Below are 18,823 nucleotides of genomic sequence, written 5' to 3'. Positions count from 1 at the left end.
TACAACAAATCCGACAGCACTAAATTTATAAACACTAACTTGAAAGAAAACCGATCGAGAATTTTGAAAGGTTACAAGGAACTCGAACGTTTGAGGGAAACTGACCCCGAAAGCAAGGACACTTGCCAAAAAGGGTTCGTCGACGACAAGTATCCGAATCGTCCCGACAGCTTGGAAAATCTTAGTTTGCGGGAATTTGGACGGTTTTACGATTTTGCGAAGCACTCTGATGGTGTCGAGAAAAATGCGAATGTAATCGAGTTGAAAAACAATCTGGGTTTCATGAGAAAGAGAATTAAGCCCTACATAGTAGAGCACTACATTCACGACCCGATAGAGGAGAAAGAAAAGTATTGTCACGCTCTACTGATCCTCTTCAAACCGTGGCGTGACGAAAATGAGCTATTGGGCGAGTTTGAAACCAACGCGGATGCTTTCGAAAACTCGCTTTCAGTGTTAAAAGATATGAGAGAATATCACGAGAAACTCTCGGTTTCCAAAGAAGTTGAAAAGAAACGGAAGGCTTCTAAAAAGGCGAAAGAGCCAGAAACTATAGTCTCGGAGATTGAAAGTGACGATGATGAAAATGCGCTGCAGGGCAAGGAAATTATTATGGCTGAATTTCGGACTTGGAATATTTCTTTTTTGAAGGGATGATGACGACGATAATACGATTCTGATATGTATACTTAGATAGAGACTTGTTTAAACATTACCTCCTATTATGTCTGTTTTGATATCTTAACCTTTCAAAGTGCATATACATTAGCTAAGCTCATATTGTCAAGAAAATATAATTCGACCCTTACTTATAAAAGCCTGAATTTGAAAGTTAAAAATTATAGTGACCAGCTTTTAAATTGAACTACCTTGGCTCTACTGACCACGGTTCCAGTTTAAAATAAAATTGCTTATTTCTCAGCCTGATATAGCTGCTTTTCACACATGGAGGATTCATATCACTCATACAAGGAAGAAAAGCTGCCTGGAGGACAATAAGAACATTTTTTGTGCCCTCCTCCCTCCAGGCAAATAGCATATTCTTCTAGTGAAAATTGTATTTTGGTAACAATCTTCTAAGCATCTATAGCAGAATAGCAATTACTTTTAAAAATTCCAAGACTTCACATCACAGTTAACATTTTATCGCAGAAATTAGTTGCTCAGTCTTCTTCCAAAAGTATATTTAGGGCCAGCTATTGCATATTTTTCCCCCTTTGAATTTCATAGGGAGGGCCAAACCAACTGCAGAGTGGGCCGGGCCCACCTGGACCCCCCTCTGGTTGGGAAGATGAAATCGTTGTTCTTTTGACGTCATGATGACGTTGCAGTTGTTGAACTGCACAATTTTGCGTAATCGATGCTTTTCAAAATGGTGACGATATTATGATAACTTATGGCAGAGGCTTAAATAACAAAACCCAACTATTTACAAAGATATTATACTTCAATTTATCAACTAAATCAAAACGCCTAGGTACCTCTTAAAATTCTGTCATAATCCTTTTTTTACCGAAATAATGTATATCTTTTTAGTATTCATGATTCCGATGCTCATTTAGACAACCTCCTCTCACATCCGATTTTTCTGATGGGCATCCGATGAGCATCATGACGTCACGCCCAAAGTCGCGAAAAACCGTTCAGTAAGGCATCGATTTCATCTTTTAATCACCGATGTTTTTATTGCCGGTTACTGAAAGCAGCTTTAGATAACCTTCTTTCGGCGGTAGAAGGCCTGCCAGCTTTACCCGAGCCCCGTGTTAAAAAAACGACTAGTAAAAGCGCCCCTAGTTCCGACTTTCGCCGTTAGTTGCAACCTAGATTTCCTCGTAATGCTTTTTACATGGATAAAGAATGCGCGTGAAGAAATTTAATTTCACTCTACAGGATAGGCAGCTCCCTCACTCGGACTACAGCTTAATCTATATGTACTCTATTACAACATCGGTTGTCAGCAGGTGCGAAGCTAGGTGTCTATGTAACGTAGCTATTTGTACGTACTGTCAAGAGACGAAAAACTTCAGGATATTCAGGATTTAATATATACGCCGAAAGTGTGAATGTTTGCAGCACGTTTTTAGTGCTTATAATTAAATAAACTCTCTACATTAAGTTTTCCAATGTATTTGTTGCACCAAAATTAATAAGAATAATTTTAACTATAAATAACAGTCTAAGAGATTTTTTAAAGGCAATTACTTTATAAAAATAATTCTAGACATTTTTAAGGATTGCTCTAGAGTTTTCTGTGTTAAGAGAGGATGAGGAGAAGCTTTCGTTAGAATCATTACTCTTTCAATAAAGACTTATCCCCAGAAATTTCACCCACTAAAATCAAATTCCCTGACTTTGCTGAAATTTATAAAATTCCCTGACCTTTTCAGCCCATTTTTAAATTCCCTTACTTTTCCAGGTTTTCCCAGAGCTGGAGTATATATAGAATAAGCTGTCGTCCAAGGTAGGAAGTTGCTTATCCTATAGCATGAAAACATATTTCCTCGCTCGCATTGATTCTTTTTGCATGCTTTTTCTATAGACTAATGGCACCCCATGTTATCAGAGCTGTGCTAATTAATTAGTTAGCTAATTGAATTTCTAATTAATTAGCAACATTTACTAATTGAAAATGGTAATTGAATTTTAATTACCTTAGTGCTAATTGAGAAGTAATTCTAATTAATTAGTATGAATCGGAAAGGTAATTATCTAATTAAAATTTAATTAGATTTAGGATTAACTAATTAGCCAATTGGATTTTCAATTATTCTTTTACGCCAATTTGTTGTAAAAAAATCGAGGAATTAACTCTTGATTCTTCTATTTGAATATGAAAAAACCTTATTATATCGATGAGGAAACCTTAGTGCTACTCTAAATTTTTCAGCTCCTCAAATATGAGAGAATACTAGTACTAGTAGAAAATTTCGTAGTTCGCAACTGCCCCATTTCGAAATTTCGACTGTTTTACCTACTCGAATTAATAGTAGTGCGCATGTATTTACTACTCAGGAGTCCATTATAGGAACTGTGGCAAGAAAATGAAGAAATGAGACAAATTTTAACATGACGGAAGGCTCGAGGCTTGTCTCATTTTTGGCTTCCGTACCCGTTTTTCAATGGCATTAAAACATTAAACTTTGCATTACCAAAGTACTAAATCCATGGGCACTTTTAAACTTTGATATTTACTTATGGTTTCTTTTTACCTTAATTAGAAAATAGTAATTCTAATTAATTAGTTTGATAAATAAATGTCTAATTTCTAATTGAATTGAATTAGTTTCTATGTCTAATTGCTAATTGGCTAATTAATTAGTTCATAAATATTTCCCTAATTGCTAATTGGCTAATTAATTAGTTCATAAATATTTCCCTAATTGCTAATTCTAATTCAATTAGTTGTCAGCTAATTAGCACAGCTCTGCATGTTATTTCCCCGAATAGCTTAATACAGTCGAAGGCAGAGGGATACCATTACTCTATGGGAACAAAAATTTTAAAGCATTTTTTCGTGGCCAAATTTTAAATAAGAAGTCAAGTTAGTTCTAATTTATATTTTGAGACCTATTTCATAATCTCCTGTCCGTTATTTGACGAATAATTAACAAAGGCGGAGAAATTAAATTTCTCGGAAAATCTAAGCCTTGGTCCAACGGCGCCACTTAATTTTAATGTAAACTTCCTTCGGACCAAGGCCTAATTCTAGATGTCTGACGGTGACGGCCGCTTTGCGGCATTTCTTCTCCTTAAAAAGAACTCCAACTTTGAATGTTGATTGATCGTCAAATAAGGGTCTCAAAATATAATTTTTAACTTACTCGACTTCTCATTTAAAATTCGGCCACGGAAAAAAATCTGTAAATATATTAAAAACGCCATCGATGATCGAAAGGCCAACTTCTTAGCCAAGCTTTAATTTCCACCGCGCCGACAGACGCGGACGCGAGCCATTTAAAAATAGTGCTAAAACGGGAGTAAGTTAATGCGCTTGGGTAACTATTTCTTTGGGAGTTAAGCGGTGTATGAATCCGCTGAGCTTTACTACGACACTTTGTTTTTACGGGCTTTTTAACTAGTTTCATACTTATTATGAACTCCTGTCTAAGTTTGAAGTTAGTTGGGAAATCATTGCATTTTAAACGCTTAATAATACTTCATGAGAAAGATTAAAGCAAATATGAAACTTTAAATTATTAATAACGAAGAGAAGTTGTATTTTCACGAAAAATTAGAAGCGACACTGAGAATATTTCTGTCCACGTCTATACTAAGAAAGAATGGTGAGAAGTGAGCGAGTACCGAGTACTCTAGTAAGCGTGGAACCATAAAGATTACTCGTGTCGCATCTAAATTAGGGATATCAACTACTTGCTACAAACCCAGTTTTCGGTTAACTGGTTTTTAAAAATGGCCGGTTTAACCGATCCCAAAAAAAAAAAAAATTGACAAAAACAGAAGCACTTAGCGGTGTGAGGTGTAACGAAACACAGAAGCTTTTTTTACCCTGCAGAAATGATGCAAATAAACTGACGTCGCCGACTCACGGCGTCACTACAAAGTGCTGGGCATAAAATTCAAGAGACTGAAACGTAAATAGTGAACTCAAGAAAAAAAAACCTTTCGATTTTAACCAAAGATTTTAAAACCCAAAAAAGGCGGTGCTCTGTATTTGAAAAACGGGTTTCGGTTAAATCGGGCTGTTTTTGATATCCCTAATAAAATATTGGTGTCTTTAAATATAAGGATATAAAATTCAGTAAAAACAATAAGTAGATAAAATAGCTTAGTCTTATAACCAACCATATAAGAGAGAATTTCTGTATTTTTCATTTTGGCAAGAAATAAATCAGAGCTGTGCTAATTAGCTGACAACTAATTGAATTAGAATTAGCAATTAGGGAAATATTTATGAACTAATTAATTAGCCAATTAGCAATTAGGGAAATATTTATGAACTAATTAATTAGCCAATTAGCAATTAGACATAGAAACTAATTCAATTCAATTAGAAATTAGACATTTATTTATCAAACTAATTAATTAGAATTACTATTTTCTAATTAAGGTAAAAAGAAACCATAAGTAAATATCAAAGTTTAAAAGTGCCCATGGATTTAGTACTTTGGTAATGCAAAGTTTAATGTTTTAATGCCATTGAAAAACGGGTACGGAAGCCAAAAATGAGACAAGCCTCGAGCCTTCCGTCATGTTAAAATTTGTCTCATTTCTTCATTTTCTTGCCACAGTTCCTATAATGGACTCCTGAGTAGTAAATACATGCGCACTACTATTAATTCGAGTAGGTGAAACAGTCGAAATTTCGAAATGGGGCAGTTGCGAACTACGAAATTTTCTACTAGTACTAGTATTCTCTCATATTTGAGGAGCTGAAAAATTTAGAGTAGCACTAAGGTTTCCTCATCGATATAATAAGGTTTTTTCATATTCAAATAGAAGAATCAAGAGTTAATTCCTCGATTTTTTTACAACAAATTGGCGTAAAAGAATAATTGAAAATCCAATTGGCTAATTAGTTAATCCTAAATCTAATTAAATTTTAATTAGATAATTACCTTTCCGATTCATACTAATTAATTAGAATTACTTCTCAATTAGCACTAAGGTAATTAAAATTCAATTACCATTTTCAATTAGTAAATGTTGCTAATTAATTAGAAATTCAATTAGCTAACTAATTAATTAGCACAGCTCTGAAATAAATTACCGATGAAAACACTATGCATTTTAATGAATGCAGAAACAAATAAAAACATTTTAACTTACCTATATCAGGGCTTGTTTCAACATCGGCACCATTCTGCATAAGACTAAATTCGCATGCTACATACAAGGGACTAAATCTGTCACACTCTAGTGGATTGACGTCACTTCCGGTTTCTAATAGCTTCTCGACGATTTCGGTATAACCAACCCGGCAAGCCAAATACAAAAGCGAAAAGAATCCACGGGAGCCATCAGATTCCCACCGTTCAACTTTTTCGAATTGTCTTTCCTGATACTGAACTAAAAGCTTTAACAGACTTTCGTTATCTTTGGATAAAATGTCCATCAAGTTGCTGAGTGTATCAAGTTGACCTTCGCGGATTAGTACATGTAGAACGGTTTCTTTCGAGGCATTGTGGCACACTGGTGGATTAGTGCGAAAATTTTCATATAAAAGTTTTACGAAACTTTGTAAAATCTTCTCAGTTTCCTCGCATTTTTTGCCATTTCGAATGAGCACATCGAGGAAGGTTCGAACTACTGCAAATTCCGCATTTAACATTATTTCCCTAGTCAAAATTGACAATTTATTCCAGGCGCCCGCCTTTCTTTTCGTATCTTTAGCTAAATACAAAAGGTAATCCACTACGAAATATTCAGCAAAGGTTCGATGCATAAACGTCAGATTTCCGATATAAACTCCCACCTTTAAAAGTGAATACTCAAGTAGACCGTCTTCGTCCTCAGGTTCGGGGTACTTCAGTTCATCATATACTTTTTCAGGCAGTAAAATTTTAAGAGCGTATTGTCTGTGTTTCTGAAATATTAGTTTTTCCACAATTTTTAGCGCTATGGTCAAAGGTATGTTACCGTCCGTCGAGGGTCCTTTTTCGGTAAAATAAATTTCGATTTTACTTTTGATAAAATCTTCGTATAAATCCATTAACGATACGTTGTCAATCATTGCGAATTAGCCATTTGGAATTTTACGGAGCATATATGACGCTAATAATCTGCATTGTAGTGGGACTCCCATGAACTGTCTTTCGTTATCTTTTATAGACTTGGATAAATTGTCAATTGATGTTGAGACGTATTTGTTTAAATCTTCAAGCGTTCCCGGGAATTTTATATTCACAATATTAAATTGTTTTTGCAAATATTTAACAATGAACTGCACTTGATCTTCTTTCAAAAATGGTATACCATACTATGGGCCCAACAGCTGAAACGATTTTCCAACTGTTCCTTGGTATATGGCCTAGTTGATATAATAATTTTCTCGACACGAGATTTCATCAACGCTTCTAGCATTTTTATGGCCTGGCTGTCATAAGTCGGACTAATTTCGTCAAATCCGTCGAAAAGTAACACCAGTCTCCCGTAATTAGTTAACGAATTTTCGAACAACTTTTCTTCCAACGGAGTTTCTAATTTTGTGTTTTCGCTGCAAGGTAAGATATATTTCAGCATAAAATCCGATAAGTCTTTCCGATTTGCGATGGAAAATTTCTCTTTTTTTACCGTTTCTGAAGTCTTGGTGCACTCGTTTAAATTGACTCTAACTACTCAAGAATCCGGATATGTAAGTTTGATTTTTCGGCCCAATACAGAAAGAACAGTTGATTTTCCCATCCCAGGAGTGTCAGAAATAATCAATGATTTGCCAGATTTTTCTATCAAGGTTTTTTCAGAAAAGGAAGAGCGTTGATCTTTGAACAAGTACTTTCGTAAGTAATCGAGTTTACAACGTGACTTGTACAAAATTAACTTTGAATTATACTTTAACCAATGAATGTTCCTCTTTGGATTTTGTTCGCATAAACGTTGAAAATCCTCATCTTTCGTTATTTGAACGCAGTTTTTTTGATTTGCGAAACGCGCATCGTTTATAGCTATTAATTCGGAAGAGTCTATTTTGTTTAAACATTTTTCATCAATAACGTCTTTTAGTTGGAACTTTCGTAGAATATAATAATCCTCGACGTCACCCAGACTCTCGAGCTCCTTTCCGACAGTTATGACTTTATTTTTAATCAAATTAACTAGAATTTCCCCGTTCAGAACTTTTTTAAATTGAATAAAATCCTAGGACTGTTCACGAGCTCGAGCCAACTCGGGCTCGTGACGAGCGAGCCGAGTTCGAGCCGAGCCGAGCCGCCACTTTTGCGGCTCGATTAATTAACGAGCGAGCTTTTTTATGGTCGAGCCGAGCCGACTCGCGAGCCGGCTCGCGAGCTTAGTCACTGATATAGTGCTTTCCTTTTAGTCGTTATTCTCTCCACCAATAGCGTTCCGTTGTATTTTTACATGAAATAAAGCGTGGGAAAAATCTCTCGTCTCTAACCTTGAGCATATTTTAAAGAGCGGGTTTTACTGAACCATTACATTCCTAAACATGGGATGGCCTTTATAGTCATTCTCAAGTTTGACGTTGGTAGTAGCAATTTTTTTTAAACATGTATATATTAATCGAGCCAGCTCGGCTCGGCTCGATCATTTTCGAGCCGAGCCAAGACCCAGCTCGGCTCGACTCGAGCCGAGCCGCCGTTTTTTTGACTCGAGCCGAGCCGAGCTTTTAAAAAGCTCGCTCAGCTCGGCTCGTGATAAAATCCTCTTCGCAAAAGAGATCTTTTAAACTTGAGTTTTCATTTCCTTGAAATTTGATTACTTTTCTGTTCATAAGATCTTCCTGAGCTTCAGTGGTCAACTCGCCAAAAGTGATTCCATCATGTTTTATCACATGCTCTATCATTAAATCTTGGTTATTCCCATCAGTTATTAATACTAGTTTGATATTAGTTTTAGTAGATTTAATTTCGTCTCGCAAATCTTGAAGAAATTTCCAACGTTCGTTATTCGAGCCGAGTTCGACAGCGCATTCGATGAATATTATCGTTTCTCCCAAATTTTCGTGTTTTAAAAATTCCTTTAAAGTGAAGAAAGTTTCCGTTGTTAATAAACTTTGCAATTCAAAAGCCAAAATTAAATCATTTCCCTGTGAACTTGGAATTGTCGTCAGAGCCTTTGCCATAGCGACATCGGTTCCGTACTGAGCCTGAATTTGACAAACTTTGACTGGTTTATTTTCGAAAACGTTTATCAAAGCATGCCAATTATCTTTGGTGTCTTCGATCTTTAATTTGATTAAATCGTCGATTTGTTTTCGGTATGTTTGGGATATGTCGTTGTTAATCGTTTTCCTAACTTCAAAATCGGTTAAGCAGGGGCGATTCCTTGGGGGGGGACAGGGGGAGGCTCCCCCACTAAAATTTTGTCGAGTTGGCAAATTGACGCTCACTTGGCAAAATGAAGCTCAGGGAAATTGAAAATGGACCTAAAAGGCCAGAGAAATGTCAGGGAAAAATATTTTGGAGTGAAATTGAAATTCTGGAAAACAGTATCAGAGTGACCGGAATCAGAGATTTGAGCAGAGCCAAAAAATCGCGGAGCTCGCTTCGCTCGCTCCGAATATAACTTTAATGGGATTCTATTCAAACAAAATAGTATTCTTATACCCATAACAATTTAACGACTCTTCTCAAAATGATTCAAGTCAATTTACAATTATCATTGTACGAGGGAGCGTTTGATCTCATTATATCAACTTATAGACGGTGGTTCATTACAAGACACACTTTTATAAAGTCTTTAATTACAAACAGAAGGAAATCAGTGAAGTGATTTGCTTTGAAAGAGTGTTGGCAACATAGTAAGATTTTACCCGAGCCAGCTCTTTTAAGTATCTTCATTTAGTAACTTTTAGTAACTTTGGAAACTTGATGAATTTGATCAGGGAAACTTGATGAATCTCGTCGGGGAAACTTGATGAATCTCGTCGGGGAAACTTGATGAATTTCGTCGGGGAAGTTTGATGAATTTCGTCGGGGAAGTTTGATGAATTTCGTCGGGGAAGTTTGATGAATTTCGTCGGGAAAGTTTGATGAATTTTGTCGGGGAAGTTTGATAAATTTAGTCAGGGATTTTCATTCCAAAACTATTTTACGAAACAGAGTAACATGATACTACATTACTACGTGTCGCTTGGTAAATTTTTGGTTTCAAGTTGGCAAAATTTGGTGGGCTCCCCCCCAAAACCTTGTCCCTTCGGAACGCCCCTGCGGTTAAGGCATCTTCGGTTTTCTCGTTTAAATCGGGATAAAGTCGAAGCAAGCATTTAACGTATGGCACAAGTTGACGAATATCCGAATCAGAGTCGCAGCTAACGATATCACCTTGAAGACATAATTGTTGCAATATACGTTTTATCTTGTCTTGTAATCGATCCAAAATTTGATTGTAGTCAAAAATTCTATTCGGGATTATTTTCAATTGCTGCAAAAGTTGCAAAAACTTTAATTCCGAATCGCTGAAAGCGCTGACGTGGCATTGATCTTTCCCAACGAGTTTCGCTTGATATCGAACTTTCAAATCTTTTTGCGCTTTTGAATTAGGTTCATCGATGTATGTTAAATATCCCGTCGCTTTTTGCGGTTCTAATTTATTCACTGTTTCGGCAAATTGCCAAATATTTTCATATTCTTTACCGAAAGAGTGGTTTTGCCAAGTCGGAAATTTTTTTCCTGTTAAATATTCTAAACCAGAAAGCCCTACTTTTGTTGCAATAGCTTTCGTACATTTCCAGAAAGTGACTTGAATTTCGGGCCAATCGACTACTTCTATTTCATCCGATGATGGAGTTTTCAATTTTGCTAAAAGACCTTCGAGGGCGTGAGACTGTTTTGTGTATTCTACAGGGCCGGTAGGCCCTTGTAGATATGACATGACACCCTTCCGTAATGTTAAAGAAAAAGTCACACCTTTTAGGGTTAGCGTCCCATAGAAAAAGCATTAAAACATTTTCCGTTTTTTAAGGCAATTGTGGCAGGCCATACGGAAAAAGTATAGCGAAGTTAGTTTTCGGAATACTTCCAAATTAACAAGCATTTATTAAATGGGAAACTTACCAGAGCTGTGCTAATTAGCTGACAACTAATTGAATTAGAATTAGCAATTAGGGAAATATTTATGAACTAATTAATTAGCCAATTAGCAATTAGGGAAATATTTATGAACTAATTAATTAGCCAATTAGCAATTAGACATAGAAACTAATTCAATTCAATTAGAAATTAGACATTTATTTATCAAACTAATTATTTAGAATTACTATTTTCTAATTAAGGTAAAAAGAAACCATAAGTAAATATCAAAGTTTAAAAGTGCCCATGGATTTAGTACTTTGGTAATGCAAAGTTTAATGTTTTAATGCCATTGAAAAACGGGTACGGAAGCCAAAAATGAGACAAGCCTCGAGCCTTCCGTCATGTTAAAATTTGTCTCATTTCTTCATTTTCTTGCCACAGTTCCTATAATCAAAAGTAATATAAGAAACCTCCCTTCGGGAGGAAAGTATACAAAGGCGAATTTTTCCCGATACATCCTCGTACCGCGAATGTCCCCGCGCACTTATACAGCCGTAAACAAAGTTTAAAAAATAGGGCCGCGCCGCGTAGAGCGTAGGAATACATTCTCTGATCTCACGATTGCGTCGGCTGCTTAAGTTAAGTCAATTTCACAGACTCATTGTAATTTTAAACTTTTCCAATGAAATAATTCATGCAGCATTTTTAGATTTTGATGATAATCAATCATTCCTAAACAGGCAGTGACTCGATTATAGGATTTTCATAGGTCTTTGCATAAAATTTGAATTAAACCCTTACCTTGCCAAGGTATATGACTAACACTATACATAGATAGCTTTTACAATGGTGTTATTATCTATCTCGAAATTTTGTTCTTGTATTCATAATTTTTATCTTCTTCTTGGCTTCACAACAAACTAAATTTTCGTTTCGAAATAACCGTATGTGAATATTTATTAGCAAAATCAGGAATCTTCTATTTCTTTACGACAGACGGCTAAGCAGACTACACCAGTTTCCCAATTCCAACGACCATATCAAAGTACTAAGATCTGCCGTACCTTGTCCGTGAGCAATAGTGTCTGAATATGGTATTTGGTGGTTCGAGGATGTCTCGCGTGTTTTAACGTTATGCCTATGGCGCCTTGTATACTTCCCTCCCGTAGGGAGGTTTCTTATATTACTTCTGCTATAATGGACTCCTGAGTAGTAAATACATGCGCACTACTATTAATTCGAGTAGGTAAAACAGTCGAAATTTCGAAATGGGGCAGTTACGAACTACGAAATTTTCTACTAGTACTAGTATTCTCTCATATTTGAGGAGCCGAAAAATTTAGAGTAGCACTAAGGTTTCCTCATCGATATAATAAGGTTTTTTCATATTCAAATAGAAGAATCAAGAGTTAATTCCTCGATTTTTTTACAACAAATTGGCGTAAAAGAATAATTGAAAATCCAATTGGCTAATTAGTTAATCCTAAATCTAATTAAATTTTAATTAGATAATTACCTTTCCGATTCATACTAATTAATTAGAATTACTTCTCAATTAGCACTAAGGTAATTAAAATTCAATTACCATTTTCAATTAGTAAATGCTGCTAATTAATTAGAAATTCAATTAGCTAACTAATTAATTAGCACAGCTCTGAAACTTACCTGTTTCGATTTTTAATTAATGAATTCTAATTTTTGTAATTTAACTAATTAAGATAGTACGTCAAAAAACTACTTTTGGGTCAGATGTCAGCCTAACCTTATAGCGCGCTAAAACCTATTTTCTTCATTTCGTTCTCGTTGACAACTAGAAGGTCCTAGGTTTGTGGGTGCTAACAAGTTACGTTGACTAAAGGTGGAATTCATAAAAAATTTACGCAAGGCAATTTAGTACAGTCAAAGGCGGGGCGTTGTGCGCAAGTTTTTGCGGTCGAACGCAAATGCAAATTCATAAAAAATTTCGAACGCAAAGTTGTCCGTCAAGTGAATTTTTTTTGCGTTCGACGACAACCGTCCGCAAAACTGAAAATAGCCGCCGGGTGTAGTGTGAAACCTTTTTTTCAGTACGTCGTCTGCTACAGCCTTCTACGGAGAAGTTAAGAGAAATCACGTCTAATGCATAGCCGCCTTTATTATTAAAGCCCGTGCTTGGTCCCCAGAGAGAGGGGGATATTTTACTTACTCCTAGCCGAACTTTAGTTCTTTCGTACGCCGTTGGATGGCGTTTTATGGACTACAACTCGAGGGGGTGCTTAATAAAGGTTCAAGTAGGGAGGTCTCCATAAAGTTCGAAATGCAAGTTTTTCAAATATCAAAACAAAATAAAATACATATTATTATTTAGTTATTTATAACTTCTTTATAATATCTTATTTAATTTAAAATAGGATATAATAAGATTAGAGGCGGCAACGAACGTTTTTAAATCAAATCTTTATTATAAAATTAGTTTTATTTTTTTACGTAAACTTTTACGTAAAATAGTAACAATACTTAAAGGCACTTTAAATAGGAACAGTATTCAAATTGAATATCACGAAATTTTAGGAACTAAACCTTTAGAATTTTTCTAGACAATGGCTTGGCCTTATATTTCCTAACTTTCTCCATCCGATCAGAAACATCTTTAGCGTAATTATTTAGCAATGGTCTTAAATATTTCTCTAAAAGTAATTTAGGAAGATCTAAATTCACGCAATTTCTATCACATTTTAACGGCTTTTGGAAATGGGGCAATATGATTTCAACATATTTAGCTAAAACATTCTGTCGAGGGAAAAATGTGATTGACGATTGGACAAAATCTAACACAATTACAAGTAAACGTATTAGTAGCCGACTTGGATATTTAAGACCGCCATTATCATTAGCTTTAATTAAATAAAGTAGTGGAGTTCCGGACTGTGGCTGGATAAGTTTTTCTAAGCATCCAGGGCAATTTGTATTTTCTTCCGCCACACGAACTATATAACCGCCTATTAAAGCAACTGAACAACTTCTGATAGAAATCATGCAGTGATCTAAACAATAAGAAATGAACTTAACATTACGATCAGTTATCTCTTCTAAGTTTTATCAAAATATTACCGTTTGGAGTTACAAGATCCATTTGATTGAGTAAATTTTGCAAATCCCATGATAAAACTGGTTGCGAACTGGAAGTTGTTGCGTTATTAGGATTAGTGATATTAGATGTTTCCAAACGATTTCGGAAAGATTTTGTGTTGCTGCACAATATTTCTGAAAGTTTGATAAATATGATTTAATACTACGAATCAATTTCTGGTGAAAGTGGTTTGAAGTATGCTTACGGGATTGCAGTGTTTATTTCAGGCATTTGTTCTGTCCTACATTGGACCCTTACAAAAATCTTCTTAAGAACTCTTAAGAAAATTCCTTGGGAAATTTCTTTGGAAATCCTTAAGGCGTTCTTTAGGAAATTGGGGAATATTGGCCTCTTTTTCTTTGGAAATTACTTTGGAAATATCTTTGGAATTTTCTTGGGAAATATCTTTGGAATTTCCTTGCGAAATATCTTTGGAATTTTCTTGGGAAATATCTTTGGAATTTTCTTGGGAAATATCTTTGGAATTTTCTTGGGAAATATCTTTGGAATGTTCTTGGGAAATATCTTTGGAATTTCCTTGGGAAATATCTTTGGAATTTTCTTGGGAAATATCTTTGGAATTTCCTTGGGAAATATCTTTGGAATTTTCTTGGGAAATATCTTTGGAATTTTCTTGGGAAATATCTTTGGAATTTTCTTGGGAAATATCTTTGGAATTTTCTTGGGAAATATCTTTGGAATTTTCTTGGGAAATATCTTTGGAATTTTCTTGGGAAATATCTTTGGAATTATCTTGGGAAATATCTTTGGAATTCTCTTGGGAAATATCTTTGGAATGTTCTTGGGAAATATATAGAGAAGTGGGTAAATTAATTTAGCCACTTGAAACGAGGATAGTTCTTACATGCAGAACCATATCCCAATACAGGAAGTGTAGTTCTTATACGCTGAACTACACCCCTTATAGAGAGGGAAGTTCTCGCATGCAGAGTGAAGTTGCTTTAAAAGTCAGACATTTAATCGACTTATTAAAAACATCCGTAAACGGCAGAAAGTTTTAAACCTTGTGCAATTGTATGGGGTACTAAGTGGGTTTTGGAGGCTTTAACGGCCAAGCAGTAGATACAGACGTCGTTGTTAAATTTAATAATGTATATTCACTGAGAGTTTTTCGAGTATCAGAAACGCGTTTAACCTAATTTCCTCTACAATGTTTTTAAAAAAATATTTATTTTGGACTCTAATTACGCTCGAAATAAAGATAAAACATGCCATAAGAGAATTAAGCAAAAATTCCGACTGACAGCTTAGATTCCCTGTAAATCTAAACATAACGATTTTAATTACTCTTATTTTACTTTTAATCTATTTTATCCTTTACATAAACACCTCACGGATTATTGAAGGCAAAAAAATATAATAAAAAAATAGGTAAATGTAACATTCCATTTCAGCGCTTGCCTAGCCTTAGCTACGGGACAAGCCTTCGTGAAACGTTTTTAATTTTTTTAACCTTCAAGTTAATGTCTATCTAGGAAAACTTTAGCTAAACAATTTGAGTAAAAATATTTTGAGATAATTATATGTAAAGCATAATTGCAATATATCTGGCCCTTTGAAATTAATCTCTTGAATTCCAAACGAATTTCGTTGGAAGATAAACCCTAGATCTTCTCTGGAAAACCAACCCTAGAGCTTCATTGGACATTTATCTCAATAATGCTAACGAATTTCTTTTGGAAATAAACCATGGACCTTCTTTGGAAATTGATCTGAAGAATTCTAAAGAATTTCGTTGGAAAATATTCCCTAGACATTCATTGGAAATTTATCTCAAGCATTTCTAAAGAACTTCTTTGGAAAACAACCCCTAGACCTACTTTGGAAATTTATCCCTAGAATTCCTAAATAATTTCGTTACAAAATAATACCAAGAAATTCTTTGGAAATTTATCTCTAGACTTCCAAAAGAATTTCTTTAGAAAGTAATCCCAAGACATTCTTTGGAAATTTATCTCTAGAATTCCTAAAGAATTTCTTTCGAAAATAATCCCAAGACCCTCTTAGGAAATTTATCTCTAGAATTCCTAAAGAATTTCTTTAGAAAATAGTCCCTAGACCTTCTTAGGAAATTCATCTTTAGAATTCCTAAAGAATTTCTTTAGAAAATAGTCCCAAGACATTCTTTGGAAATTTATCTCCAGAATTCCTAAAGAATTTCTTTAGAAAATAATCCCTAGACCTTCTTAGGAAATTTATCTTTAGAATTCCTAACGAATTTCTTTAGAAAATAATCCCAAGACATTCTTTGGAAATTTATCTCTAGAATACCTAAAGAATTTCTTTAGAAAATAATCCCTAGACCTTCTTAGGAAATTTATCTTTACAATTCCTAAAGAATTTCTTTAGAAAATAATCCCTAGACCTTCTTAGGAAATTTATCTTTAGAATTCCTAAAGAATTTCTTTAGAAAATAATCCCTAGACCTTCTTAGGAAATTTATCTTTAGAATTCCTAAAGATTTTCTTTAGAAAATAATCCCAAGCCATTCTTTGGAAATTTATCTCAAGAATTCTTTAGGAAATTCCATGGAAGTCTTTGGAAATAGTTTCTTTGGAAAATGATCCCAAGGGCTCCGTAGGGTTCCAAAGAAATTCCTTTAGAACTCTTAAGAAGATTTTTGTAAGGGGAGTGTCCGGATGACTTTATAATTCCAATTTTGAGAGTTCTCTCAATGGATAATGTAGCAGCCCTTACGTCCATTTGATCATTTCGGCCTCCTGATTGACGGATATGGCTAAATGTCATTTCTACTATATCACTTGATAGCTTTCGAGTTAGTACATAGTGAAATCCTCCTTCGAGAAGATATTTGATTAAGGCAACTGTAGATTTTGTTGTTATTTGTATTGCTTCGTAAGTTTCGTCTGACAAACGTTCCATTTTATGAGTAGCATTATCTTGAATTATCGCTAAAAACGGTAGAAATTCTTCCTGAAGCCACTCGAGTCGCTCGTCATCCAATTCTGAGAATGGTATTTTATTTTCATTGCGAGAATGAATGGCGTGGGTTTTATTTGCTATGTCATGGATCTCGTACCATTTTCTTATAGTTTCCATAAAGAAAATCGTTGCTTCCAAGTTCTCTCTCTCACGTTCATCCACGAGACCCAGGTGTAAAAGTGTTTTTAGAGCCGAAGTTAGGGGTTTCGAGAATAATTGCACAGCCCGTAACACGTTCATTTTTTCTAGGTTGTTTGGAAATACCACTTTCCTTGTAAGGAAACGAACAGCTTTAACCAAATTTTCCTTTTGCATATTGTAAAGCTTCTTTATGAAGTCTGCCGAGATGTTTAATCCAATAAGTACCATGTCTCGTGACAGGAACAGCGACCTCAGATTTTTGATTAGATGACTCTGGTCAAATGCAAAAAATAATTTCCGTTTTGGGTCCAATGGATGTGGGATGACGTGAGTTAAAATTCCATTTCCAAATATTTTGTAAGCCATGGTGTTGACTTTTGCATTATCGGACACAAACCGTACAACGACAAAGCCACTTTCTTCTACAATCTTCAATACCTCCATGCAATATTTGTGCAATGTTACACCATCAGTATTTCTTGTAAAATAAAATGCAACTGGTATGCGGATATTCGCTCCTATTCCATGAAAGACAAAACACAAGAGATGTGTGGCTAGAGTATCATTTATTCCACTTAAGGAAGCAGAACTGGTTTGACCAAAAAATGTGTCCATGTTGCGATCATACAAAAGCTTTGGCTTAATGGACATTTCATCCATTACAAGTGAGACTAATTTTTCATGCTCATTTTTTACTTTATCAAACTCTTTTTTTCAATCTTAGTTTTACAAGTTTATTAATACCTTCTTCACCAGAAGAATGCCCAACGTATCTGGCTAACGTAATTCTGTGAGGTAGTCTCAGAATTCCTAACTCCCTTATGAAATTGTAAGCGCTTGAGGATTTTCTGAATAATATACAGCAGATTTTGAGAGTCGATTCATGGTATGGCATTTTCTTTTTCTGATATGATAATATTTGCTCCAACAGAAATGCAGCTTGTAAATCAGATGTACTACCTTCAACAACTTTACGAAACTGGACATTTACACCTTCTTTCTTCTCATTTTTCATTTCTTTATTCTCTTTTACAAGTCGTGAAACCTTCTTATTCAGCTTATCAATTTTATTTTTCAAATTGGAAATAACCCTGGACTGTTTTCTAGTTGTTGTTCTGCTGCGTCTCCTACTCGTAATTGGAACAGACACTTGTATAGCCTCATCTACCATACATTTAGGGCCTATAGAATTGCTCGTGATAAATTGAGTTTCAGCCTCAGTGCTTGTATTTTCAAATAATAATCTTCTAAGCCTGGAAGCTTGTTTTCTTCTATTAAGGATTGGCGCTTGTGTTATCGTTTCTTTTCTAGGAGTAAAATACTGATTACTGATATCACAGTTGGTCTTTTCGTTCACTAAACTTGCATCTATTAAAGCTGATAAATATGAGATTTCATGACTATCTTCATTTACATCAACCGTCGCTACTAAGTTTGAGGTTTCTTGACTAGCTTCATTTACATCAACCATCGCTACTAAGTTTGAGGTTTCTTGACAAGCTTCATTTACATTTTGTACTTTTTGAGGTAACCTTTTTTTCCTGGGAGGAGATGAATAAGGATTCCTTGTATCATTAGAAGTTCCATTGAGCATTATACTAGACAAAGGCGTTCTTTTTGTTGCATAATCTCCTCGGCTTTCGTGACTACCTTTATCAACTAAAGCCTTGTTTAATTTGTCTTCAGCAAATATTGAAGGAATAGCGAATGCCAATAATGACTTTCTGGAACTTGAAATGCTGTAATCAGCTTGATTAAAGTGATCACTACAAACTCTTGCGCCAGGATTTTTAATATTATCCATGTATTCCCTTTGATCTTCGTACTTCTCCCCGAATATTGCACAAAGCCATTTAGTTCTATTTTCTTTATTTGGAATCCTGTGAAAACTTCGTTTATCAACCCCTTTCTTGTCCCAATCATTATTTTTGCATCTTGGAACCATACAGTAGACCAT

At 35.0% G+C, this 18,823-nt stretch overlaps 2 protein-coding genes across 2 annotated transcripts; both read right to left on the bottom strand.

Moving 5' to 3' along the window:
* Positions 1 to 13,109: 13,109 nt before the first annotated feature.
* Positions 13,110 to 13,779, bottom strand: LOC149682743 (uncharacterized). The gene is made up of 2 exons (XM_089834337.1): positions 13,743 to 13,779; positions 13,110 to 13,675 (listed from the first exon to the last, which is right to left on the bottom strand). Exons 1-2 carry the CDS (start codon positions 13,762 to 13,764, stop codon positions 13,206 to 13,208), a joined length of 492 nt encoding a protein of 163 aa, XP_089690463.1. The 5' UTR covers positions 13,765 to 13,779; the 3' UTR covers positions 13,110 to 13,205.
* Positions 13,780 to 16,415: 2,636 nt separating this feature from the next.
* On the bottom strand, positions 16,416 to 18,823 carry LOC149682742 (uncharacterized). Its single transcript, XM_089834384.1, has 3 exons — positions 17,611 to 18,823; positions 16,567 to 17,384; positions 16,416 to 16,502 (listed from the first exon to the last, which is right to left on the bottom strand). Exons 1-3 carry the CDS (start codon positions 18,821 to 18,823, stop codon positions 16,476 to 16,478), a joined length of 2,058 nt encoding a protein of 685 aa, XP_089690510.1. The 3' UTR covers positions 16,416 to 16,475.

This window comes from Phalangium opilio, unplaced genomic scaffold (genome assembly GCF_054372755.1).
Source record: "Phalangium opilio isolate 3A_F unplaced genomic scaffold, DU_Popi_V2 ptg000038l_1, whole genome shotgun sequence".
Taxonomy (NCBI): domain Eukaryota; kingdom Metazoa; phylum Arthropoda; class Arachnida; order Opiliones; family Phalangiidae; genus Phalangium; species Phalangium opilio.
The sequence above is the reverse complement of the archived record's forward strand: the minus strand, read 5'-3'. Positions and strand labels throughout refer to the sequence as shown.

Coding starts and splice junctions, on each gene's coding strand:
- LOC149682743 (XM_089834337.1), bottom strand. CDS start 13,764: ATGGATCTTGTAACTCCAAACG. Junction 13,676..13,742: donor GGATCTTGTAACTCCAAACG/GTAATATTTTGA, acceptor CTTATTGTTTAG/ATCACTGCATGATTTCTATC.
- LOC149682742 (XM_089834384.1), bottom strand. CDS start 18,823: ATGGTCTACTGTATGGTTCCAAGATGCAAAAATAATGATTGGGACAAG. Junction 17,385..17,610: donor GCATTCTTCTGGTGAAGAAG/GTATTAATAAAC, acceptor TTCATGGAATAG/GAGCGAATATCCGCATACCA. Junction 16,503..16,566: donor TCGAAGGAGGATTTCACTAT/GTACTAACTCGA, acceptor TCCGTCAATCAG/GAGGCCGAAATGATCAAATG.